The sequence below is a fragment of the Leptonotus elevatus genome, chromosome 3, assembly GCF_054856555.1.
Source record: "Leptonotus elevatus isolate MCC_2025b chromosome 3, RoL_Lele_1.0, whole genome shotgun sequence".
Lineage (NCBI taxonomy): Eukaryota > Metazoa > Chordata > Actinopteri > Syngnathiformes > Syngnathidae > Leptonotus > Leptonotus elevatus.
Genome location: NC_141241.1, coordinates 19334499 through 19362477, shown reverse-complemented (window position 1 = coordinate 19362477; position 27979 = coordinate 19334499). Strand labels below are relative to the sequence as shown.

Genomic DNA, 27979 nt, shown 5'->3' with positions numbered 1-27979 from the left:
TGGTAATTTATTAAAATAGTGTCAGTGTCCTGGGGGATTGACATTGAAATATGCTAAATTTAACGAAATCAACTGTACTATTTTACATAATATTCAGACAGCTAATCTGCTGTTCTGTGTTCATTTTTGTGTCATTGCATTGTTTCCCCCAATCGTCTGCTTTCAATGCTGCACATTCAAACATACCATTCCTCAAACTATGAATAAAATATATTACTATAAATCTAAGACACTCCAGAAATGGAGGACAATTTAGGCACGAACATTTTTGAGAAAGAGAGCATTTATTTAATTATTCTTTGTTACTTGTATGTTTCCAAGAAATACAGGTAATAAACCATCATATAATTTAGTTCACACAGCTCAACCATGAACAGTTTTGTTTGTACATCTTTTTTCCACTTTCAATTTCAAATAATTTCCTGTTTTTGAGATTAATCAAAAATAATCATTAGCTGCAGCCCTAATATATATTTTCTTTCTTCAGACCTGACATTCTATGAATATTTTATTAGGTGTCCACACAGTTAAAATGAAGATAAAACGTATTATTGTGCTTTTAAAGGTCAAACTAATTGACTATACAAAAATACAATGGTCATTCTACTATATACTATCTGTAATTCATTCGGATCATTCCATTTCCGCCTGATTTACATTTTTTTCCCTTTGGGGACGGGTCCTATCTCACCATTGGTTAAAAATCATGTAACTGTGGTGTCATTGGCCAAATCGCACGTCAGTCAGTCAATCTGCAGCGCTCTCTTTTCCCTGTTTTACCACCCTTGAGCTGAGTTTAGAAATCAAACGCTGAAGACAGTAGACACCGTCCTCACAAGGAAGTCCGATCATCACTCTACTTCGTTTCATCATCTACAAGTAAGACCTGTGAGACATATGCGTTCACAAAACGCGCACGTCTATCGTTGTAACTTGCTGGAAAAATTGGAGTCCTAAACAAATTTGCCACTTGTATGTGTGCCCTCGATCTGGATGAGCTAGCTTTAACCATTAGCACTGTTGAGCAAATGCTAGCCTGCTAGCTGGCTGCTGTCAGGCCATTTCTATCAGATGCCAAGTTTCAGTGCATATTCAAAATACAGTAGTCTTCATTTAACTGCGGATTTGCTTATTCAATGATTATGGCGGTTTCTAACTGACGGTAGAATCATCATAAACATGTTATGACGAGTTAAGCGTAGGAGATGAATGAAATTATTTCCAATGGTTACATTTACGTAAACTTTCCCACAGAACGCTTTGCGCGTTGTCAGTCAATGGGCGTGTTGTTGCACATAACACAATGACATCCAGTTATTCTGGTACCTGGCGAAAGTACTCTATCATGATCTAGTTGAGTTGCTATGTCGATTATTATAGCTCCTTTCCGGGGATCTTATATGATTCAGTTTCTGGCAAGCGTCGAAACACGTCAGTGTCGTATAGTTTCAGTGATTAAGCTAGGGGCACTCCCATCATCAACAAGAACACTGAAGAGCTAAGTGTAAAATACTACATACGCTTAATAAAAAGATACAAGCTCTTATAGCTGCGTTATTCAATACATGGACACTTTCTTGTTCACGTTCAACATCTGAGTTCACTTTAGGTGTAGTCTGCCTGGTCGGCATAGTGAATGCAGGGTGTGGCTCTTGTGTTATGGTGCATGGTTGCTCGGGGAAAGTGAGCTTTCAGCTGATCGTCTTACAAGCTGTGAGATAGCTGTTTGTACCTGCATGGAGTGTGCATGCTGACATGACATTCGCGGTGAAAGCTGCCGTCTGCCACACCTATCCGATGCAGTGTTGTATTGCAGATAAACAGGCTCTGCAGATAGGATTTGGTTGCATAAAGAGAAAGCAGCCTGCTCGGAAATGTTGCGTACAGTGCAACCCAAACCAATCGTTCCTAAATACATGTTTGAAAACAAGCAGTTCTAAAAATGGCAATGCAGGTGTATTGCACTTCTCAAAACAAATTGATGATTAAATATGGATCGAAGCAAAAGTTTAAGACACGAACAATCCACAGTTTGAACATTTAATTAAGAGATTCTCCCGCCTAACACTAGACGGAGCTCTTGTAATACTGGTGGTAGTATTAGTAACATTAATGTTGTATTATTTTGTCCACTTGGAGTTACCATCACCAATGTTCAACTTTGGTATCTGTGGCTTTGAGTGTGTATAGCTTGGCCTGGTGAGTGATGTGGGCGTCAGCGAATGAGAGTGTAGAGTTGGCCGGTAGTCAGTTTTCTTTTTTAAATGACTTGCATGCTGACAATATTTGGATTAACTCATTCACTGCCATTGACGGCTATAAACGTCCAAATTTCATCTGAACTATTTCTATTAGTTAATTTTTTTTCACTTTTGTTAACAAGAGTATGAAAATGTACATTTAGAACAGATATAACATTTTTGATTAATCATGAGTTAACCAGTGAAGTCATGCGATTAATTACAATTAAAAAATGTTATCGCCTGATGAGATGATTAGTAAAAATTAGGGGCGTCAGGCGATTACAATTTTTACTCGTAATTAATCGCATGACTTCACTAGTTAACTCAGGATTAATCACAAATTTTATATCTGTTCTAAATGTACAATAAAAAAAAATCAAGGTTTTCATACTCTTGTTAAAAGTAGAAAAAAATGTTAAACTAATAGAAATAGTTAAAAATATATTTTTTTTTTTACGTCTATAACCGTCATTGGCAGTGAATGAGTTAAGGTCAAAATTCCGGTTTCTGAAATAATCTGTTTACATGTGTTGACAAGTAACTTTGTAATGTGATCAACCCCACTGTCTCAACCACGACGCACAGACAGCGTCATGGCACAAATAGACTTCATTTCCGCTTTGTATTTTCCACCGTTAATAAAAGGCATTATTTTCATGTCACTCACCACACTAGTAATAAAGTAGTCGTTTTGGTTAGAAAATGGGTAGTAAGTGTGTGTACTTTTTACATGGCATTTCCAATTGCCGCTTCAGAGGCACGTCTTTTACCGAAGTGTTTGTCAGTTTCCAAATTGTACTACCTTGAGGCCAAGCGGTCTTTTTAGTAGAATTGGTAAAACTCCTTATGCTTTCTCTTTGTGTCTTGGCCAAGCTGAAGAACAGGACCTCCTTGAAAGCAGGACATAGTACAGTAATAATAATGTAGTATGTGCCTCGAGTGCACAGCTTGAACGAGTAAGCAATCACGTCGAGTTATTTTGAGGAACACCACATTTCCTGCCGTGTCATTGCCAAGCCTTTAAGGAGAACCTTGTTATTATTTAAATGTCTTATTTCTTAACGTGCGCGAGAAAACAAAACATTTATTTTGGTCAAGGCACATTTCAGATAAGTCTTTTTGACCTCTGTATTTGGCAGAAATTGGCTAGATATTTGCACACCACCTGCCATCATCAGCTCAGTCTCGTGGAGGATGAACAAGATGGAGGAGACATTGTGGGAATTTAATGGAGCAACGTGTGGGATGAGGAAGTTGGCAATTCTAACTTTAGTCTTGTGTTGGGGCGGTCTACTATAATAAGGGAATAAGTAAAACACTTCCTGTGTATTATAGTCACCCTCTTCACAGTCTTTGGATGTCTGTATAGATTTGTTAAAATCGTAATACATATAATTAACTGTATGTACTGTATATGTGGCTGTGCTCTCTTCTAATAATAGGCACGTTTAAGTGTCAATTAACTCATTCACTGCTATTGACGGCTATAGACGTCAAAAATTCATTTGAACTATTTCTATTAGTTTAACATTTTTCTTACTTTTGTTAACAAGTGTATGAAAACCTAGATTTTTTTTTTACATTGTATTAGAAGAGAACATAACATTTGTGATTAATCGTGAGTTAACTAGTGAAGTCCTGCGATTAATTACGATTACAAATTTTAATCGCCTGATGCCCCTAATTTTTAATAATCTTTTCTTTAAAAGAAAAAATGATTATTAAAAATAAAAACAAAATATAAAAAAAGAAAAGATTATTAAAAATTAGGGGCATCGGGCGATTAAAATTTGTAATCGTAATTAATCGCATGACTTCACTATTTAACTCGAGATTAATCACAAATTTTATATCTGTACTAAATGTACAACAACATTTATAGGTTTTCATACTCTTGTTAAAATGTTTTTTTTTTTAAACTAATAGAAATAGTTCAAATCAATTTTAGACGTCTATAGCTGTCAATGGCAGTAAATGAGTTAATAATGGTGAGGTCAGTTTCAGGAAGGCCAAAGTGACAAGGTGAGTTGTGTAGACAGGTTTGCAGCATTATTGGCTTACTGTCATTGTGTTTGTGTTGAAAGATTAGCAGAGATGAGAAGGAGAATGGAATTAATCAGATTGGACTAATGGATCGTCTTGGTGCCGTGTCTTCACCTTTCACCCATTTTTACTGTCTGCACGCACTAATATTTTTCTCTTTTACGTGGCTGCTGTTTGAGAAAAGAGGATAATATCGTAAACGGTGTTATTTCGGGCTCATCTTGTCATAAGAGCATTATATGTGTGTGACTTATGTTTATCCTGGCTACTTTAACCTTCACTTTCTCCAAATCCTGACCAGTAATATCACATTTTAACCTTCTGCCCTTTTTAACATTTGTAGTTACTGACATTTCGATATGGGATGCACTAACACTTAATTTCAGACCAAGTGTGAGTAATTTTTTTTCTCACTATTACATATTGCAATTGTGATGATTTTTATTTATTTAAAACAAATAATGCGGTTCACAAAGAAACTTTTATTGAAGATGGCATATATTTCATTCAAATATGACACTTCTTACACACACATAAACAGCAGTTTCACCAAAATGTGTTTCTAACTGAATTTCTTTGGGGTGTGAATTGCCTAGTACCTGGCGATTCGATTCATAGGTCCCGATTCGATTCAATACCGATTAATCCCGATGCGAATCTATAAATTGATTATTGCGATTTTTTTTTCTTACTCAAATTGAGAAAATACTAATCAGTAAACTTGTACATGTACACTGTAAGATTTGTATGAAAATGTATTTATTTATTTGAAAATTCAGGCTTATAATTGAGTCACTGCGTTTAACAAACAGGTTGCAGTCTGTTTCATGTTTAAACAGCACTGAAATAAAATATTAAGTCATTCTTCCATGCTTAATGTGTGAATCCTAACCCTAAGTAAGACGTTTTGTTGAATATTCCCATAAAAAATTGATGTTTAAAAATCAATTCGGCCGCATATCGAATCGATTCGAGAATTGCGCGCTGTAATATTGCGATATATTGCCGAATCGATTTTTTTCTAACACCCCTAGAATTTCTGAATGCTAACTAAATGCTAACTGCATTCTAGCTGAGTGCTATTTTCAACCGATACGGATAAACTTATCATTTTGAAAATGCCGATAACCGCTAAGTAAGCCGATAATTGTTTGCAAAATTAACTTGAATACAAATATACTTTCGAGTCCTACTATAAGTGTAACATGTACAAATACATTGAAACATTGTGCATAGCGCCATAAAGCCGAATCTCGGCTTCAAAGACAACCAGTAACTAATTTTGAGTTTGCCAAAACAAAGCAGTCATGATTTAAAAATTCAATAAAAAACACAGAGGGTAACATTTTGGGGAGACACAGCGAAGAAAGCCCACATCTTCTGTGAACCAGCACTCAGAATGCTATTAATTCACAATGATTAATTTTAGCCAACAGCATTAAACCTGCACATCCTGCAGGGGAGATGCGAGCGAGAGACTACTGCCATTAAAGCACACTGTGGCCTGATCAACTCTACCTTTTTGAAAAACACAGTCTAGTCAAGCGCAATGATTCCCAACCATGGTGTTGTTGCCTATTAGTTAGTGTGCCATGAAGGGATCATCGGGTGCGTTGTGGGAAATTATCCAATTTAACTTAACTGCTTGGAAAATCATTTACCGTATTTGCTACAAATATTATATCATTATATAGGCTAAGATTGGAATACTGGCTCTACAGTATGTAAGCATTATATTGCAACATTTTAACATTTGAAAGAATATTATCTGAGTGGTATTATTGCTGTTGATTAAAGCTATCAGCATTGACATTTCAGTTTATTTGCTGACTCTCAGATTTGTAGATGCCCCTGCTGTGACTCGTACTATTTCTCCCTAATGTGTTTTTTTGTGGTGGTTTAATGGAGCAGGCTAGGAGGGAGTTTTAGAAAGACAAGAGGTTGAATTGTGGAGGCGAGGAACTGAACAGCACATCTAACTACAGAGCATTCAGGAAACCCCTCTTTAAGTGCAGAAATCACTGACTGGAGCAGCTCCGGGGAAACTGCCAGAAATGTTTCAAGAATCTTTTGCTAAACCTCACAGTTGAGGATTTATTTTTCCTGCTGCCACTTAGTGTTTATAATGTTGAATTATTTAAATTGAGTGACACTTTTTATGTAATCTAGAGGGTAGTAAGACTTCCTAAATGTTCACGTTGTAGTGCGATATAGCCCAAGTAAACCGTTAAGGCAAGTTTAGGGTTAAATCCTGTCTTTATAGTTTAGAGGAGGGATTAGGGCTAACTTCAGATGTGGACCACTTCAGGGGAAACTGGAAATGATGAGGTCATGCTGTGTTCCAACTGTGGCGTGGGAGAGTGAGCAGAAAACTGAGGTCTCATCACCCGAGTTGCACAGGATCGACAATCATTCTGAAATGTTTTCACCATGCTTCATTAATCATTCACACACATTTTGTTTGTTTAACGACGGCACATATGGATTTAAGATTATGCATTAGCAGGTTAAATTACAATATTGACAAACTAGCTTGTTAGGTACACCGGGAAAGAAAGTTGGCAGTCTTCACAGGAGTGGTCAGTCTGTTGATTTTCTTTCTTCTAGCTGTGTGTGTTGCGTCATTGCAAAACGTAATGTGCAGTGCCGGCAGCTGTGATCAACTATTGTTTCACAAGGATGAGATCAACATTGGCCTCTTTTACAAAAGACTTGATTAAATCTGCTGGCATTTTTTAATAAAAGAGCAAGGCATCCTCTTAGATACAAGTCTAGGCTATGTAATACTTTGAAAACCACACAAAATAATGACTCTTCAAATGGCAGTGTTCTGATAATGATTTCTTAGAAATTTGTGTGACACAGTGGACGTCTGCCTCGCAATTCTGAGATTCGAGTTTCAAATCTGGGTTTCCCCCATTCAAAAATAATGTCGGCTTCATTGAATTTGAAGACTCCAAAAAGTCCATAAGTGTGAATGTGAACGTGAATAGTTGTTTGTATGTGCCCTATGATTGGCTGATGAGCAGTTCGGGGTGTAATCCGCTTCTCGCCAAAAGACCGCTGGGATGGGCTCCAGCTCACCCGTGACCCTAATGAGGATGAACAGGATAGAAAAACAGATTTTTTATTTTTTTTACTGTTGCACAATTGTAGCTGAATATAACAGTCTAAAATGTTTTCAACTCACATCACACAATTGTCCAACTACGAGTTGCTCAGCAGAATTCAAAGCACTCAATCATAACTGATTCAAGGGCAAAAAAAAAGAGAAAACAAATTTTTCTCATATTCCAACTGACATGATTTTTTTTTCTCTTAGTCTTCAGGTTCCCTTTTCTCTGCTGAGGAGCGACAAGACAGAGAAGTTGAAAGTGGGGCTGCAGTCTGCTGTTCAGTGTGGTCGGGCAAACAACAGCGAGCATCATGACGTTGCCGTTCAAAAAGGACCTGGACAAGTACAAGGATCTGGATGAAGATGAGATCCTTAACAATTTGTCGGCGGATGAGCTCAAACAGCTGGAGACGGCCCTGGAGGAGATGGACCCAGAGGTCAGAGCTCGGTGACAGCTGGAGGAGGGGGCGGGCATTTATCATCATGTAATATTTAACTCATTCACTGCCATTGACGGCTATATACGTCAAAAATCCATTTTAACTGGACGTGAATGAGTTAATGTTGTTTAATTCACCTATCTACTGTATGTTTTATAAACTTACGCGTGTGACTTTTGTCCCTCTCAGAATGCGCTTCTTCCGGCCGGTTTGCGTCAGAAGAACCAAACTACAAAACAAGCCACAGGAACGCTTGACAGAGAGCGCCTACTCAAATACCTGGAGAAGGAAGCCATAGAATACAAGGACAGAGAAGACATTGTACCCTTCACTGGAGAGAGGAAAGGTGCGTGAAGCAGAGTTGCAGGAATCCATCTCACATTGTCATGAAAAAAAAGCAACATAAGGTTAAACATGATATTAGGGCATTGTCAGTATAAAATATGCTTATATTTATCAAGAGTCAGTGTTGGTATTTTCTAGTCCCTGTTCTTAAAATAATTTCGACAATTTGCCTCCCAAAATGCAAAGCGCACTTGCTGCAGCAGGCGTCAACCTTATCACGATGACAATAAATGGGGGAAAAAAAACAAAAAACTGAGAGGTTGTTAACTGAGTCCGTCATTATTGTTATTCGTTATGTTCGTAATGTGAATTGGGATGGAGAGTGGGGTTGTGTATTTAGCAGCAATGAAGTTGAGACACACAGCTGTAATTGCTCTACTGCTGTCTTTGCAAGTATTACTAATGCTTGTTCGCTCTTATGCAACATGATGGCGGGAGTGCGGGGGAGCGCCACCGTTGTGTGTGGGGTGAGCCGACAAAAAAAGCTTTAAAGGGACATGCAGCAGGGAACTGTGACCTGTATGAATTTATTATTTTTTATTTAAATTATTTATAGTTATACTCTTTATATCTCAAATCACATTTCCCTATTGGAATGAATGGAATTGGCAGTAATCAGTTCCAACTCTGAATTGTGCTTCTTCTGGTGTGTAAGCCTTGGCCACCAGGGGGCAGTAGACTGCAGACAAGCAGACACAAACAAAGAGGAGTTTCACAACTGAGTGACTCAGATGCAGTTATATTAATATATTAATATATGCCTGTTATTACTGTTATATTGTTTGTCTACATGGCTTACTGTGTGTGTTCACATAGCTTTTAGTACATTTTTGTTGCCAATGTCATTACACTATGCATGTTGGCATTATGCACAAGTATATGTATTGTTAAAAAGTCGCTATGCTGCAAACATTTTTTTTTAAATTGTTCAGCCTTGAATCCAGCTGTGCCATAATGACCTTTCCTTGCTGAAAGAAACCACTTCTTATACGCCTCCTTCTGAAGAGTTTTACAGGACACCATAGTGGGAAAACAGTATAGCAGAAGCGGGCGAGGCAGCAAACTATGTAACTATTCCAGTTATCATCCCTACCTCAGTGGAGTAGTAATAACTAGCACGGCCCAATGGAGTTCCCCTTGTCGGGATCTTTTAAAGATTAAACTATTCTCTCAGCTAATTTAGAGGAAATGCGAAGCTGACATCTTGACATCCACGCTGAACCCACACTGCCCCGTTAGCCATAATGCGTCCCATATGTGTATGTGTGCAAGTCCTATGACGACATGGAAAGTTTGAATCATTGCGGTAATTATGTGGAATGTTGCACATTCCCTTCTCCTTCTTTTCACCCCCTGCTGATAAATTAAAGCAAACAACCTCCTCAAGTGCCTTGGAAACTGCTGCAAAAGATATCAGGCCTTTACCATTTACTATTTCTCTCTTATAATTTATCCATTTTTCTTGAGTTTTCCATTCCCAGTTCCATTTCCCTCATTTCCAACCTCAGAAGTTTGAGGTTTGTTTGTAGAGATTATGTTGTACACATTTTGAGGCTTTTTAACTGTAATAGCTGCCCTGTAATGTACGTACATAATTTGCTTCACTTACTGGAAGACATACCCTATTTTCCCCTTGTCTAGCATCAGGATTCGTTGTAATGTGAATCACGTTTGTGGTTTCCTTTGGCATTTTCATAATTGAATCTACAATGTACATAAAACAATTTGGATTTTCACAAGCCTCACCTCTGTTGCTCCAAATGAACTGGCGCCGGATGTAGCCTGATGATTTTATTTACCGTTTTGTTGGCTCCAGGAAGTGCCAGAACCCACACCGGGGACCAGTATGAGCAATTTGATTGGCTTGACTGACTTTAAAGGGAGTCACAAGTAATAAGCGCCTGTTTTTTGCAGACATGTAGCGCTGGCGTCCACAGGCTGTGACACCACAGCAGCGCGGTCAAGATTACAGTTCACTTATTGTTCATGACTTCCTTCCCTTTTGCCCCCCTTCTTCCCTGAGTGGTTACCATGACGCTACCATGCTTGCCTGACTGTTACTTTTAGTTTGGCTCAACTCAGTTTTGTGATGTGGAATGTTGTAGCAGAAGAACACCGCATGAAGCCTAACACTTTTTCTTCACATTTTAAATCGCAATAGCCCAATGAGCCATAGCAATTATACTGTGGCTACCAGAAACAATACTGTTTGTAAGATTCCTGTGCATTTCAGGAAAGTAAAACACATTTTGTAATAGGATGCCATATTGTTGCTGAGAGCGCAGGAAGCAGTCTGTTGGCGACGGCCTCAAGCTGCTGCTCTTACTCACAAATGAAAACAAATTGGATTTGAGTTATTGTGATGGGGTCATGCAGATGCCATTATAGTAGCACAAGGCAAGATCTGAGGGTCGACTGGGACAATGAATGGATTGATGAATACCTACAATTGATGTTGTAACAGTGTAGAGGACATTTGTTAACTTAAATAAGGAAGATCATTTAGATGATACTGTACAGATACTTTATTCATCCCATGAGGGAAATTAAAAAGTAAGCCTATTGAAGAAAAAGCACCTCTGCTGCTACGGTGTCATGAGAGGATGTGAGACATTACGTAACATATGAAACTTTGAATTTAACCTGCTTGTATCACTGTGTTAGACAAGCAGTTTATTTCCCTCTCCGAATCATTTCCTCTCTCATTTTGTCTCCCTAGGCAAAGTATTTATTCCTAAACAGAAACCAGTAGAAACGCAACAGGAGAATGTCACAACCCTTGACCCGGAATTGGAGGAAGCCTTGTCCAGTGCCACAGATACGGAACTGTGTGATCTTGCAGGTGAATGGAATTACCTCTTTACATCTACGTCGGCTTCTGCGAGCACAGCTAAACACGAATGCTATTTAGCGCTCGCACTCGTGGCTCCATCTTTTATTGTGTTCTGCTAGTCCAAATCATATCACATGTCTTCCAAGACCTCCCGGTCTCAAAGTGCCCTTCAGATCTACTCACATGTTTGTGCATGCGGAGTCTCATATGCCTCCTTTTGTTTGCAGCAATCCTGGGTGTTCACACGCTTGTAACCAGCAATCAGACGTATGGCGTAACTGGAGCGAAAGAAGGCTACAACAGTATGTCAAACAAACAAACAACAACATCACTACTACTTCTCATATAATGAATGTAGTAATACTGATAGCTTTAATAATAAACTACTAAAACTAAAAATACAACAATATTGTTGAAATGCAAACGGCAAGCTGAGATCTTACCTCTCTCGCACCTTCTTGCTCCAAATGTAAAGTGACTTTTAACTAAATTTCCATTCTCATTTTTTGGAGTACAAAGGGGCAAAATAAACTTTAAAACTGTTTTCTGTTTTCCCCAAGATGTGGTTAAAGGGGAGAAGATGAACCCTGTGTTTGACGAGCCACCCAATCCCACAAATGTAGAAGAAACACTGAACAGGATCAAGAGCAATGATGCCTCCCTAACAGAGGTCAACCTCAACAACATTAAGGTGCAACACACACAATTCAGAATGAAACTCTTTCCAGGTCGGTGTCGCACCTACTTTTTCCAACCTTGCTTATTCCTTTATGCAGAACATCCCTGTCCCCACTCTCAAAGACTTTGCCAAAGCCATGGAGAAGAACACACACGTAACCAAGTTCAGCATGGCAGCCACACGGAGTAACGACCCCATTGCAGTGGTGAGGGTCACTGGGCTCTGGGTTTTTACCACACAAAGACACTCTGTGTTCACCTTTTTAAATGTTGCCCTTCCAGGCGTTCAGCGACACGCTGAGGGCGAACAAGACGCTGCGGAGTTTGAACTTGGAGTCCAACTTCATCACCAGTGCTGGAATGCAGTTGCTGATTGATGCGCTGCGAGACAATGACACACTTCGAGAGATCAAGATCGACAACCAGGTAAAGACACGTCAGAGCTATTGAATTTATTTGAAGATGAAGTTGAAAAGTTAGCTTACAGTGGCATCTTGCAGCATTGACTATTTTGCAGTCATGTACAAACTTTTTGTAATCAGGGCCAGATTTGGTGAGGTGAATAGGTGACTTTGGTCCTAGTAGTTGCAGACCTTTTAAAGGGGAAGTCAACCCCCCCAAAATTCCTTGACAATATGTTCTATTTCACTAGTCTAAATATGGCATTCTGGTTACTATTGCGTTAGTAGAATATGAGTTAAGCAGTTTTGATCAATATCAGAATGCCATTTTGCCACAAGTTGTCGGGTGAAAATGACATCAGAGTTGCTCAGGTCTTAGGCAACGACCAGTCACAGCTCACCTGTTTTCTGAAGCTGAGCTGTGATTGGTAGTTTTCTGAGCCCTGAGCAACTCTGATGTCATCTTCAGTCGACAGCAAGTGGCAAACTGGCCGCCCCCTGAAATGGATAAAAACAGCTGGATTTTGCTGCATGAACTCATATTCCACAAATGTAACATTAATCAGAATGTCATGTTTAGACTAGTGTGGTCACATATACCATTTTATTGTCAAGAAATGTTTAAGCTCGACTTCCCCTTTTAAGCTCTAGAATTGTATTTCAGAGGCAACAACTGGGTACCAATGTAGAGATGGAGATAGCTAAAATGTTGGAGGAGAACAACAGCATAGTGAAGTTCGGCTACCACTTCACCAAGCAGGGGCCGCGCTCTCGAGCTGCCGCCGCCATCACCAAGAACAATGACCTTGGTAAGTAGCACACGTGCATATACACAACACCTGACAACCCGTTGCAACCTGCGCGGAATTGGATCATTACAACAAGTCGGGGGTGGATGAGATCATGTCGTGACAAATGAGTGTGTCGTACCCAGCGGAAACATTTGCCTTTATGTCAATTTACACGGACAAACAATTTAACTTTATTGCAAATGAAGAAATGGAAAATGTAATAGTACCATTGTTTGCCTCATTTTCATGATGTGCTTACAGAATGATTGTCCTAAGCAATAATAATAAAAAAATCATAAGCAAATGTATATACTCTCTTGAAACAGAGTTATGACAAATAATATGATACCGCTCATTAAGTGAGTACGCCCCACACACAGTTTTGTAAATACACTGAAGAAATGTTGCTTAGCTATAATGTAATGTTTTCACAGCAAATAACTTATTTAATAATGTAAATTTACAGTCCCCTCAAAATAATTTGACACACAGCCATTATTGTATAAACTGCTGGCAACAAAAGTGAGTTACACCCCAAAGTGAAACTTTACACTCTAAGGTTGTGGGGGGGAAACATTTTTGGTAACAAAATAAAAACAAGTGTTAAAACCCCCCAACTAAACTCAAACTACATTTTATGTTTATAAAATTAACTAAAACTAACTAATTGTAGGGAAAATGTCATTTGATGTTGTCTTGGCAATTCTGTCAAATAAATGTATACCTTTTTTAGGTTATTTTTAATTTTTTAATTTTTTTTAAACGTATTCATTTCCGTGTTATGGTATGTGCATACAGCGTAAGGAAGTTCAAATAGTTGTTTTAGAATTGTTGTCTTTGTCTAGTTTACTATGCACGACAGGTTTTTTTTTTTATTTTGCACTCAACAAACACCATCTATAAAAATTAAATAAAACTGAAACTAATAAAAACTAAACTAAAATGAAGCAACCTCCCCAAAAGTACAATAAAGTCAAAATAGAATAAAAAGTGACCTGATGAAAAATCCAGAGCTGGGGCTAGGCCATCTTTTTGTAGATTAACTCTTTGACTGCCATAAACGTTATAAAACGTTTAGCATAAACCTAGGGAAGGGCGCCGAGGACGTTAAAAGACGTCCCCTATGTTTTTTTTTTTTTTTTCAAAAACGGGTGCAGGAAAGCCTTGGGCAGCTGTGCTGAAAGTATCAGGCAGATCTGATTAGTCAAAGACTCGTTTTGGCCCCTAGAGGGCAGCGATGACTCTCTTTGCACAAGGTTGGATGGGCCGCCCACCGTGGGCGTCAGTAGAAGACGTGAGGCGGAGCTAGAGTGTTGAGGAGACAATGGCTGATCCAAGCCACAATGGCTTGACCAAGCAACCGGTTACAAGCAGCTCACGCTTGAGCATTTTTTTCAAAGACGGAAAGCATCAATCAATACTAAAAAGCGCATTGATGTCAACGATGATGATGACAACGAGCTCTACGCCAAAGTTGGAAGCTTTGGCGTGACTGTTATGAACACGTAGTAAGCCTCACCGGCTAAGCGCGGCTAGCGCGGCTAGCGCTGCTAAGGCCGGAAAACGCGCACAATAGCCGGCCGGGTACTTCTACACAATCGGACATTCGATCGGGCGATGGAGAGTTGGCATCGACCAATGCAGATTGATGATGATGATGAAGATGACTCCGAGCTCTACGCCAAAGTTGGAAGCTTTGGCGTGACTGTTATGAACACGTAGTAAGCCTCACCGGCAAAGCGCGGCTAGCGCTGCTAAGGCCGGAAAACGCGGAGCTGCACAAGCGGACATTCGATCGGACAATGAAGAGTACCCCGAGTCCAATGCATATTCATCGGAGGAGCGGGTACAGTCTGATCACGGAGAAGACACTGTTTCTGGACTACGATGCCACCATGAATGGAGTGGATAAAATGGATCAGAACATCTCCTACCACCCGGTATAGCAACTGAAGGACACGGGGAAGCGAGACGTAACGAAACCGTAGCATGATCCTGATATTAGACTTGATGACACACTGCAGTATATACTTGCTATTCCCCGGAAAAAAACGGCCGGCAAGAAAGTGGCGCACGCGAAGAGGCAATCTGTTGTGCAAATGCTGTTGCGTCTCTTTGCACGCAGGAGAGTGTTACAAAAAGAAAAACTGTCGTTGAAACATCCACATATTTGTAAATAGCACCACAGTTGCACACATTTGTAAATAGTTTGCCAAATTGTTGTCAAATTGTTACACTGTTGAATGTAAATAAACGTATTTTGCTATCAAAAAACACTTTTTCATTCTTGGTGGTAGTGTTTTATAGAAGTAAAGCACTATTTAGGTGTTTGTGGCATCATTCATGGACAAAAAGAAGTGTCAAATTCACTAGAATGCATGAAATAATATCGTTTCACTAAAAGCTTGATTTCTCCGTATTTTGGTCCAACACAGGCGAAATTGGGTCAAACTAACCATTTTCTATTGTTGATTACTAAAGAACGGAATAAGGTAGAAACAAACTCTTTTTTTCTGATGAAAGATGAAAGTCCAATCTTTCATTTGGTAGTACGTGTGTTTCCATAGTCCAAACAGAACATTTTCTGTGGACCTTGAAAATCAGTCAAAATGCTTAAATCGGCTGGCACTGGCGGCATCCCTTTTCTGAAAACGTCTGGCAGTCAAAGAGTTAACCCAAAAAATAAAACTATTATTACACAGTTGTCTTTTTTTTCTTTCTTTTTTTTTGCCTGTCGGTGCCATATCAAACTTCCATTGACCGTAATTTAATACACTTGCTTTCCATTCACACCTGAAATCTTGCAACACAATCACATGACACCTGGGAGGGAAAATGGTGAATTGGGCCCAATTTGAACATTTTCACGCCGGGGTGCACTCACTTTTGTTGCAGAATGTCTAGACATTAATGTCTCTGTATTAAGTGATTTTTGAAGGAATGATCAATTTACGGTAGTAGATCTAATACAAGCTGTACATGGACTAATTTTAATTGACATTGTAGCACAGTGTCATTTCTGCTGTGGTTTTCCCATCAAAAGTTAGAATAAATAACAATATTGATATTTATTTTGCTTTCCCTTCCTGTTTGACATAAATTCTACCGTTCGTTTCCAGCTACTGTTTTTGATGTTCTTGACTTCTAGGCACCGATGATCTGCTCTCTCTTTTAGTTCCTCCTCCTGTCAGAGCTGCAGTAGCACAGGTCTGATGCATGTGGTGTGCTAAGTGCAAGTTAACAGTGACTTCTCTTCACAGTGTTCATGGGACCATTCACTATTAAGAGTGGCGCCAGCTTAGTTTGTTCTGTAGTACTCACTTGCGCACGCTCTTGAAAATGGGTGTGAACTTTGACCACGTGCTGACTCACATGTTATTACGATAACTAACAAGTTGTAGTTTAGCATGTAATAGTTCTGTTTTTCTTCTATTTAGCCTTTGCAGGAGCAATAACAAGGTTTTTAAAAGTATTACTTTCCCCGCAGTCCGCAGGAGACGAGTGGAAGGGGACCAGTAAAGGTGGAGTCCCGCCCACCTCCCAGCCAATCCTGTCACTTCATCTCGCCATGTGGAATCATTTCCACCAATGCCCTGATCTCATCTCACCGTGTGGAACAAGTCTTGTGCCAAACTCTGGGGCAAGGCGCAGCAAGAACGTACATCTGAGAAGAAGAGAAATAACTGGAATGAAACGCACCCCCTTCTCCTATATATATATATATGTGTTTATTATTATTATTATTTTTTTATGCTGTCATTGAAGGTGTAAATCAATTTAGTTTTTAGTCTTTCCATTTCAGCTGCTCCCTGGTTTCAGCCTTGAACTAATCTGTCCTGACTTCTTACTTTTCTTCTTTTATACTGACGTCACATGAAATAACTGTTAACATTACATAGCAGAATAGAAATTAATATTAACATTCAGGATCACCTCATTGGAACACCAGGGTCACACCAGCTTTCACCGCCTGTCAAAAAAAACAAAAAAACATATTGCTCTCCGTCACTATGTACAAACTTTGTCGTAACTGTGAGTGAAGGCACATGTAGGCTCAGTTAATTGTTTTATTGGCACTATCTTGTAAAACCTCACGGCTGCTGCATGTTCGGATTAATGCGAGCAAGGAATGTTTAGTTAAGTCAGTGCTGACCTTGTGCTGCAGTCAGCCTAATAAATGGCTGCTGACTCGTCCCCTCCGGTTAAATATTGTACCCACTCACACAAAAGTCCCACTACATAATGCTTTTATACGTCTCCATTGTTATATTTTAACTGATTTGTGGGGTTTTCCTCACCTCTTGTAACAAATGGCAATTCTAGCTCTGTTGAGTTGGAACTATAAAGTGAACAGCAGGATATTAATGTCATTCTCGAGTGAAAAGGTTTAACAGATGAAGCCATAAATTTGTACTCTGATGTTAAACCATGCCAAAGACCAACGCATGCATTACTTAAATGTGTCATTTTGGACCATGTGTTTATGTTGGAATAGGTTTTGGCTTAAATAGTCACCTTCTCATGGTGTCGTTTGATAAACATTCATTGTGCATGTATTTTTTTGCAATATCACTTTTCTTTACGGGAAATCATTTGTGGCTTAAACGGTCCATACAAAGTGACACAACAAAGCAAGCGAGTGAAATGACTGCACATGAAAGATAGTTTCTCCGCTATTCACTTGAATAGGGTGACCAACCGTTTGGAAACGGAGCTGCTTCTGGGCTACTTATTAATGAAAAGGGCTAACTGATGCACACCTCTGAAGTAACACATTTGCTCAAAATATCTTTAATGGCGTTATATGACGGCACTGATCAATCTAATGATTTCTCTCAATTATTATCAACAGTGATTTGATCAATCTCTGCAATGCAAGTGTTCCGTTTTCAATGATGATTTTTACAACAATCCTTAGAAAAATCACAATGTCCATCACGGGGTTAGATATTTTTAGAAGAGGTCTGGGGCACCCGGTTCGGGATCACTGAATATGGAAGTAATTAAACACAGCTAAAAAGTTTGTAATGGCCTCCAGATGTCACAAGTTGGCAGCAAAGTGCTACTTTTGTGAAAATGAAGCTTCTCAACTCACTTCACACAGTTCCTTGGCAACAAGAGGCCATAAGATTGGCCTATTCACAAAATCCACGTATAGATGAATTTGCAAAGATGCGGTGGTTCACTGTATACTGTATGAATTGATGTTTCAGGCCAAGTTACCCCCACACGCTTTCATTTGACACTCAACAGGTACTCCCATCAACATACCATTCATTTCTCAACATGCTGTGTGTTTCAAGGCAGGCGTCTCAAGGTACACTCATCTGCTATTCACATAGCTCAAATGATCTCCTTGACTATTGTAAATACTGTCTTTGCGTCATGGGATCTCTATTCTGGCATGGCATCTTTTAAAAATGTTTCCATTGACCAAAATTAAGTTTGGACTTCAAATGTCACATTCCTTTGACATGATTTTAATCTGAGCCATGTTGGGTTCTTTGCATGCTCATATCCTCTTGTCTTTTCACATAATACACGCAGGTGGACAGCTAATGTGCAGCTTCTTTGTTGATAAATCTGTGACTCATGTATATGAATTGTAAAATGGCATCTCAAATGCAATGTGTATGCACTCTACAATGTGTGTACAACAGATCTGCACAACTACTGTTGCAATTTTTTTTTGCACATTATGTTAAAATAACAGACTGGTGAACCGCACTGCTGAGTATATGCTATCTTCAACAATAAATGTTTTTACATTCAGTCTATTTGCTATTCTTATTGAGACTTTTAACCAGTTTCTCTTGCATGACATTTGGTGGGCCTTGTGGTTGTTTGGGAGATGAGCTTGCTGGTGTTCTTATGCACCCTTTAATCAAATCCAGTTTCTGTGATTGCACATGCCTGGGAGATGATGTCATTCATATGTATGACTTCATTCTCATGGGTTTCTTGGGGCTTGAGAGGTGCGCTGAGCCAGAGGTGAAGGACTTACTTTGCTTAATTGCTGTCACAAAAGGAGAATTATGTCGATCACTCAAGATGTGATCAGATTGTGTGCAGTTAATGTAAACCCTGCAACAATTCACTCAATAACGTGACCTTGACTGGCACACAAAGGTGAACACTAACACAATAAAATAAAGGGGGGGCTTAAGAGGACATTTAGAAATCATTTTCCGAAAGGAAAAACAAAACATGAACAAGGATCAAATGAAGCCGAATGGATTAGGAGTTGTAGATTTGGTTGCAAATGCGGTTGTTGTGAATTAACTATATTTAGAGATCACTACAAAACAAAGTGATGTTGCAGCAGTGTCAATCTCAGATGCCTCTCAAAATCAAGGGAACATGCTGACATTTTTCCTAGTCTTGAAAAAACATTCCCCTGCCCAATGACGACGGACTTACCGTTTTCCCCTCCAGCTGGGGGAAACAAATCAGGGTAATCACTTTTAAATGGAAGAATGTAAGTTTGATTTATTGTACATACTTAAGTCATCACCGGTGGCTTTCGTAAACTACTTTTGCTAATTGCCATTCCAACATGTGCGAACACATTAGTGTGTATCCATTCTTGGATGATGCTGATTTTTAAACAGCCTTCAAGAAGATGCTTGGTACGCAAACGAAACAGTGGAATTGTTGTCAAATGCAAACACAGAACTTTAACAAATGTTTAAATACACGCTATTCAAAAGATTATTATTTTTCTTTTAAAGGGTAATTGCGCCATCTAGTGCTCTAAATAATATGACAATTAGCTAAGGTGTAGCGCCTCAGAGTTCCAGTAGGAGTAGTAAGAGATCAAATGGTGGTCAGACTGCTGTCGTCTACTTAACTACCAGATGTTTGAACACGTCGTGGACAAATAATATAAAAATACTTACAGGCATATATTCTGTACCGTCTGCAAAGAACACTCGAGGCTGTTGGATTTACATGTAAATAGTAGGGACATTGGTTGCATGCCTTAACGTCATGTTTCACCAATATGAATACTGTACAAAATGAAATTATGTCCTTGTTGGTGACACGTCATGTTAAAGTGTGCAAGGTGCATCCAATGCCCTTGTCTGTCTAATGTATAAATCCAACAAATCCCTTTTTCAGCATATCATATTGAATTGGAGCAAAAAACTTGGCAGAAACAGTTGATTTCCTTATCATTTTAAAAGCACTTTACAAAAACTTGTATTTATTTTGTAGGAGGCTGGGTACAGATTAATGGAATTTCAATACATTTCAATGGGGAAATAGAATTTGAGATTTGAATGTTTTGAGTTACTATTATGGTCATGGAATGAAAAGATGTATCGCAAGGCGTCGCTGTAGTAAGATACTGAAAGTGAACATAACAATCCCCCGATACAGTGCTCAAAATGGTGGCTAGTGCCTTTTCATTGCTTCATATAAATTGATACAATTTGTAACACTGCAGACTTCTTAATACACTATACTTAAAGTAAGAAAAAAAGAAAGAAAATAGTATACGTTAAGAGTAATAAATTACCACACCAATTTCAATTTGTTTGTGCATAAATACTATATCAGTCCATTTATTCGTTTACTACTGGATTGTAACGAAAAACATGACGGCTAACTATTCCAATGTTCCTCATCCTTCAAAGCATTACTGCAAGGACCATGTGGTCTGGTAACTTGATGTTTAGAGGGATACTGCACCAATGCAATATCTTAACCATCAACATCTGTGCGTGCAGCCAGATCAGCAGGAAGCAGCTCAGGAGATTGTCGTCATGGTAACACTGTGTCTATGACTCATCGTGCTCTTCCTCCTCCTCCTTTGTTCCTCCTATATCTAAGAGGGCAGGGGATATGATTCCATGTTGGTCTAGCAGGACCTCACAACAAATGGGAAATGCCATGTGTCAGTACCAGCCGCCGCACCCCCAAAAAACAACACAAATTGTAGTAATATGTATTTTTATGAAGCGTTACATAATATTGTACTCTATAAGAACATACAGTAATGACATAATTGAATAGAATTTTTAAAAACAATCTGCAGATTTAAACACAATTATATACTGTTCACCGAGACCTCTCGGCTCCTCCCAGCTCATCAGTACAGCACTAATATAAGTCATTCTTTGACTGTGAGCATTATTGTCTGTGTACGTGTGTCGCTGCACTATTTGTTCAATCTGTTACTTAAGGGTTAGTTATACTGTAGCACTGCAACAAAGATGCTAGTTATATTAGCATTAAACTATTGGAAGGAGAGGCTAAGCACTTTGTTACAGCTGTGTGTGTTTTTAACTTACTCTATGAATAAAGCCGAGTTCAGTTGAGTTGAGTTGAAGTAATCAAAACTACTGTCTACCTGGATAATATTGGATAATATGGATATGAAAATGTAGTCTAGTATGTGCTCCAATCGCTTAGTCCCGCCGTTGTGAATTAGAAATCAGTTTGATTGTATCTTAGGTTTCTTTGTATTCTAATGCACTACAGCTGATTTCAATTTGAAAAATGTCAGCGCGAGTTATTTTTGTATTTTAGTATATTCAATGCCATTTGACCATCATGAATGTTGAAACCCAATATTTTCCCCCATGGCAAATTAGACTTCATTGTGTACAACCCAAAGCAGCACATGCCCTCTTTGTGTTCCAGGTGAATAACACATCAGCACCATCCAGTGCGGTCAGATCATCATTGTGTGCAACCACTTTGATTGAATAAAGGACTGTATGTTCAATAACTTCTTACTTCATTAATTCAAGAGGCAAACTAATTAAGTGAATTCGGTGGTTATTTTGTATTCTAAATATTCATAGAGCAGACAAAGCAAAAAGAGGGACAGGAGGCCATGGAAATATTGATAGCAATAATGAAAAATTGAGTAGAGCATTTAGACGTCGGAGTGTTTTCCTTCACGGGTTCACAGTGTTTCCGTAACAATCTCATTATCTAGCCGTTCAATGATGGGTCCTTTGCCTACAGTTCTACAATGATTAACTGACCTGTTGCTCCCGAGAGATGCCGTGCAAGACGACATCAGGACAATAAAATATTCATTACTTCTCCCAGTTCATATAAAATAGGATAGCAGGGTAGTGGAAGCTGTGAATTTAATTTGGCGGGGACGTTAATGAAAACCTTTATTACAGTGTCTGTCTGTCTGTCTGTCTGTCTGTCTGTCTATCCGTCCATCCATCCATCCATCCATCCATCCATCCATCCATCCATGAACAAGCCATGGTTCTGCCGTTAAATGGTGGCTGTGAACGTCAAAACAAGCAGCAGATAGTAATCAGTTCTGTTTCAAGCTGTTTATTGCTATTTCCAGTTAAAGTTTAAGCATCAAACGAAGTGGACTACACGCCGTGTATTTTCAGTTTTTCTCAGTCGCTTTGGTGCATTTCTCGAAGGGTGCAAAACAGTTTGTGCATTACAGCATTTCGCTTTTTCTACATTTCACTCTCTCAAACATAATGTTTTCCCTACAAAAGCCATTTTCTTAACCAAAATCCTCAGTACATCGCTCAAAAGTTAATGCAACAACATGTTTTTGTGTTACTTACTGTGAAATTATTATTATTTTAAATCTGAATGCTCTATAAAATTGCTAATTTTTGTTGTTACAAATGTCAGAAATCAAATTGTAAACCGAGCGAGTACAGATGTGACTGAGACTAGCTGTCACAATTTTATTTAGTTTTTTTGCTTTTGTTGTTTATGTGTCGTATTTATGTTTTTTTTTTTTTTATGTATATATTTTTAACTACTTTACCTTACCTGAACTCTGGGTAGAAACGGGGCAGAGACGAATTAAGACTTGTCTTCTGTCTGGTCCTTTTCATTCAACGATGAAGAATATTGTTTTATATTGTCTATTTTATTTTACAAATGAATGAAATAAATGATTGAAATAAAAATGAAATGAAAATTGGTAACAATGCGGACAAAATAAAACGCGAACTGTCGAAGCACAAAATCGAGCGAACCGGAAGTGAATTGTTCTTGTCGCTGATTGGACGCGCTGCCGCTCAGTACGTCGACGTGACGGCCCTATGACGAAAACGAAATTTGAGGTAGTGCTCCCCGAAACATGTCGTTCATCTGGGGCTAGCAAGCAGGATTCCACCGGGAATGGGAACCTTTGTGCACCCTGACGCTGTCGTATTTATAGCCCCGGCCACGTAAGTCGAACGTTAACATTCACCGAGGTCACAAGTTCCACATTACATCCAAAGAAGATGGCGGAGTTCTCGCCCGTATTACCGATGCGGGATGGAGGAGAAGGAGGACGATTCGGCCAACCTATCTTCCCTCGGTCGAGGTCCGGTTCTGAGTCAGAGAGCGAACTCTCCCAAAGCCTGGCTCGGACTAAGATACGGTCTTACGGAAGCACGGCGAGCGTCACGGCCTCTCTGGGGGAGAAATTCATAGAGCATCGGGTTACAGACAGCGATACTCTGCAGGGGATTGCCCTCAAATATGGTGCAACGGTGAGTTAACTTTGTACTTCCCTATCTCCATCTAACACAAGTGCAAAACTACTACTCAAATCTGCAATTAAATACAAGTACGGATACTTTGTTAGGGTAAAGAAAAGATTGCTGAAGTACAGATTCAATTCTTCTACTTAATAAGTACAGAATTTTGATTTGTGCTAAACCACATAACTAAAATTAAATTTTACTGACAATTAATACACTGGACATTTCACCATAACTCACATGTACTTTCGAATGACAGCACTTGTAAACAAACCATTTCAAATCAATTGAGCAAGGCAGAGCGAATGAGAGAACAGGCTAGATCGCTTGAATGATGATTTTCACCTTTTTCTCTACTGCCATATTTTCAATGTCGAAAATAAGATGTTACATGAGGTAAATACTAAATACTACCTTGGAAGGGAGACGGAGCGCTGGTCGTAACTTAAATTTCAACTGGTAAGTTCATACAAAAAATAGACGTAAGTTAACACAATCACAGAGCGACTGTAAAAATTCAGTAGATGACAACAAATGTTATTTGTTTCGCCGTTGACGTCAAGCTGATGTTAGCTATCAAGCTAATATTGGATGTTTTGCTTAATTACACAAAGACAACTTAAACATTTTATACATTTAAAAAAAACATCTTTAAAATGCTCCGATACAGCAACACTGATACCACTTCACCAGCTGACACATATCGTCGCTGTCGGGTGGAATCCTTATATCTTAAAAATGACAACTTTTAAGGGAAAAAAAGCCATCTTGCAAGAGGTCCCAAAAAGGCAAATACCGCTTCATTACAATTTTATTATACCATATAATGCTATCATATACCATTGCATACTAATATCAACACCAAGGCACCCACAAATAATTTTTTTTATTATGCTGTCATTGAATAAAAGGCTTTGTAAAATGTAACAAGGGCAGACACCTGATCTTCCCTACTCAAAGAGCCATGAGCCATTCAATAAACAACACAACTCGACTCATCCTGTTTACTAGTTGGGTGTTAATCTGTACAGAGATTTACCTCAATGGCTCGGGTCTTTCTGCAATGAAGCATTACAGTGATCGATTTTAGATCTTGATTGTCATCACAGTTTAAGGATGTAATGGCATTATCAAGTATCGGCGAGAACTCAAATGTAAGTACTTTTAACCTTCCATTTTCTAAATTCCTGGTTAATTTCTATAAATTCCTGTTAATACCCATGGAAAGTTTCCAACTTTGAATATTCCCGTGATTTTGTAGGTTTTAATATGTAAAAGTTGATATTATTTCCATGGTAAAAGCGTGTGATTTCCCCTTCCTCATCGCTATTAACACTTTTCGTCTTCTTCCTCTTGGCTGTCACCCAATCTTCCAGATGGAGCAAATCAAGAGAGCCAACAAATTGTTCAGCAACGACTGCATCTTCCTCAAGAACAGCCTCAACATCCCCGTGGCGATGCCCAAGCGCTCCATTTTTAACGGACTGTCTCTGGAGTCCCCAGACGGGGATGGCGAAGCAGCGTGTCAGGAGACGGAGACCCCCCGTGCCGTGTTGCAGGACGTGGAGGGACCTTCGCCGGCGCCCTCGCCGCCGCCTGAGGACTCCGGAGTCTCCCGGCCCCAAGCGGAGGAACTCTCTGCCAAAGACTTCTTACAAAGACTGGACTTGCAAATCAAACAGTCTAAGCAGGCAGCGCGCAGGCTGAAAGAAGAGGAAGTAAGGTGAGGTCTAGTAAACAAATTGTTATTACATTGTCATGGTGGTGCAGAGCTCATTATGTACTGTTATGTCTACCTAATGAAGTGGCTACACGTTGCAATGGCGGAGCAGAGGGCTGAAGTCCGGCTTTTGCTAGAAAGGCGGCACATCTTGCAAATGTCAAGAATTTGACTTGCCCAGTCAAGACTGAGCATGTCTCTCGTTGCTTTCGACAATGTGCGCTCGTGTACTGAAGAGGAAATCGATAAAGAAAACGTGTCCATTTAGATTTCATCTTTCCCGCAGGAAGAAAACCACAACGTACTTACCTTATGTTGTCAGGTGTTATCATTCTCAGCGGAAAATGCTGTGAATTCAGAGTTGAGTAATTATATACAAACTACATATCCAAAATGAGTTCTCGCTTTAATTTAAAGTTTATGCAAACAAATGTTGTCTCATCATTTCATCAGTAGTTTGGCACTACTGTATGACATTTCGGCTCACAAGCAGGACAAATGTGGCGTACAAGAAGGGCAACTAAATGTTGCTAGTATGCGCTAGTAGTACTACGCTGAAGAAATGGGAGTGATGTTTACTCAGAAATTCTAAGTCAATTTCACAAGGAGAGTTTAAAGGGTACTTGACTCATTGAGCCATTTTCAGCAGTAAAAAGTTAGTATTTGTCCAGAATAAATGTAAGAACTACATAATTTATTTTTGTCTACGATTAATACCTTTAAAAAGTAAATTTTCCACTTGTTGTCGACTGAAGACGACATCACCTGTGCTGAGGAAGTAGGTAACGACCAATCACGGCTCCTCTTTTTTGTGATTGGTCATTATTACCTACTTCCTCGCACAGGTGATGTCATCTTGACAAGTTGAAAAATGACTTAAAATGTATTAATTCTACATGAAAAATAATGAAGTTATCAAAGTTATTCTAGACAAAATATTAACTTTTACTGCTAAAAATGGCTCAATGATTCAAGTATCCCTTTAATTAGAATTTCTGAGTGATTTTTTTTCTTCAAGTAAACATAATTCCCCATTTTCCAATGAACTAGTGAAGTGCTCAATGTTAACTAGTAGGATTTGACCATATTAGGGCTAAAAACAATTCATCGAATAACTCAATTTGATTAAAAAAAAAGCATAAGCAAAATTTCTGCCTCAAAGTTTCGCGTGGATCATTTTTCCGGTTCGCTTTCAATTGCTTTATTGAACAAACAGTAGGGAACTACATTCTAAGCACATTTATTAATGACCATAAATCACGGCAGGTGTGTTTGCCAGTTAACAGCCAGCTTACGCCACACTCTCATTTGCTGACGCCCATGTCACTCACCAGGTAGGCCCCGCAAAAATATCACATACATCTCACAACATGTGCATGGTGAAAATTCATTTTTGTTAGATTAATCGATGGGATAATTGGTGTACAATACTCGATTGTAAAATTATTCAATAGCTGCAGCCCTTCTCCATATGTCACCAATAGTACCAATAGCACACAGTCGGCAACTAGTGTTAGATTGAAAAAACAAACCCAAAAAGTCACTTTTGAAAGAACGAACAATACACACATGAATTTCCTGGTTACATGAACTCTGTAGCTGCGCCTGAGACCGAGACAGTTGTTCGATGAGCCTCATTCATAATTGACACAAGACGCACACGCACATGACCTTGTGACCAGTTTAGAAGCTGTGTGTGTGTGTGTGTGTGTGTGTGTGTGTGTGTGTGTGTGTGTGTGTGTGTGTGTGTGTGTGTGTGTGTGTGTTTCCACAGTGGAACATTTCCATGAAACCTTGTTTGTCTTCCTCATTTGCAGGAGCAGCGAGGGGAACTACACGGCACCCACCACCTCATACCAAGAAATATGATGGACATTTGTGTTTACCTGAACCCCCGCTTGTTTGTTTACCTTCTTGCTTGTTATGTTTGCCTTTTATTTATTATGGATATGCAAGTGTTATGACATGTATGATTGTTTTTTTTGTTGTTGTACAGTTGCATTGGCAGACAGACGGCTTAAGCGGAACATCTTGTATACAGGTACTATCAATCTATTTATGCACAACCGCTTTATAGAGCGCCCCCGGCTGCACATGCTCTCATCAGTGTTTAACCCTCAGTAAAACATCAGGTAATAGTTTATGCTCACTCTATTAGCTCCCTAAAAGCATTTTCCTCAAGATCAGAAGGGAAGGCCTCTATTTTTAGAGTGCATTATTTATGTGTGTGAAGATGTTTTTATGTGCTTCTATATTTTACATTTATTGTTTGGCCAGAATAAATAAGTACACCAAACAAAGATATAAATGCAGCACTTTTTTCCTGCCCACGTTGTTCACAGTCTGAAGTCAAAGAGATGAGGGTCTTTTTTTTTTTCTTTTTTTAAACACACGCACAAAACTATCTCAAATGTTGTTCGCTAATATGTCTAAATCTGTGTTAAGCACTTCTCCTTTGCTGGGATAATCCTTCCACATCACAAGTATAGCGTATCAACATGCTGATTATTGCACAGGGGAGCGTTAGGCTCCTCACAATAAACTGTTTACTGCCACCGATGTACAGTAGCTATAATTAAATGTGTTTTCAATAGGCGCGCGTTGAAGTTGGTCTCGACACTTTTGGTCTGTGAAATTCAGGTTCGTAAAACACCTTAATGATGAACAGATCCCTGTAGATCAGTGGTGTCATAGTCCGATCCTCGAGGGCCAGAGTCCTGCATTTTTTAGAGGTTTCCTATGTTCATATTTAAGCTCATCAGCGAGCTCTGCAGGAGCCTGATTATTGTCCTGATCATTGATTCAGGTGTGTTGGAGTAGAGAAGCATGCAGGACTCGCGTCATTTTTCATCATATATCTATCTGTAAATAAATTATTTTGCCGTCTCAGTC

General features: G+C 39.1%; 2 protein-coding genes and 1 long non-coding RNA gene across 4 annotated transcripts; 2 read left to right on the top strand and 1 right to left on the bottom strand.

Moving 5' to 3' along the window:
• The first annotated feature begins 742 nt into the window (after positions 1–742).
• On the top strand, positions 743–18661 carry tmod2 (tropomodulin 2). The gene is made up of 10 exons (XM_086071264.1): positions 743–879; positions 7609–7838; positions 8031–8187; positions 10906–11028; positions 11247–11321; positions 11580–11710; positions 11796–11903; positions 11980–12123; positions 12763–12907; positions 16377–18661. The coding sequence occupies exons 2-10, from the start codon at positions 7713–7715 to the stop codon at positions 16406–16408; spliced, it is 1041 nt and encodes a 346-aa protein (XP_085927390.1). The 5' UTR covers positions 743–879; positions 7609–7712; the 3' UTR covers positions 16409–18661.
• LOC147177216 (uncharacterized) lies at positions 7008–23274 on the bottom strand. 2 transcript variants are annotated; one of them, XR_015094364.1, is made up of 6 exons: positions 22664–23274; positions 16823–16859; positions 11957–12078; positions 8007–8120; positions 7477–7817; positions 7008–7378 (listed from the first exon to the last, which is right to left on the bottom strand). It is a non-coding gene; the product is annotated as an uncharacterized LOC147177216 (long non-coding RNA). The 2 variants fall into 2 exon arrangements; XR_015094363.1 differs by lacking the exons at positions 11957–12078; positions 16823–16859; positions 22664–23274 and adding an exon at positions 11203–11949.
• Positions 22908–27475, top strand: lysmd2 (LysM, putative peptidoglycan-binding, domain containing 2). Its single transcript, XM_086071265.1, has 3 exons — positions 22908–23376; positions 24744–25090; positions 26905–27475. The coding sequence occupies exons 1-3, from the start codon at positions 23125–23127 to the stop codon at positions 26954–26956; spliced, it is 651 nt and encodes a 216-aa protein (XP_085927391.1). The 5' UTR covers positions 22908–23124; the 3' UTR covers positions 26957–27475.
• The last annotated feature ends 504 nt before the right edge of the window (positions 27476–27979 follow it).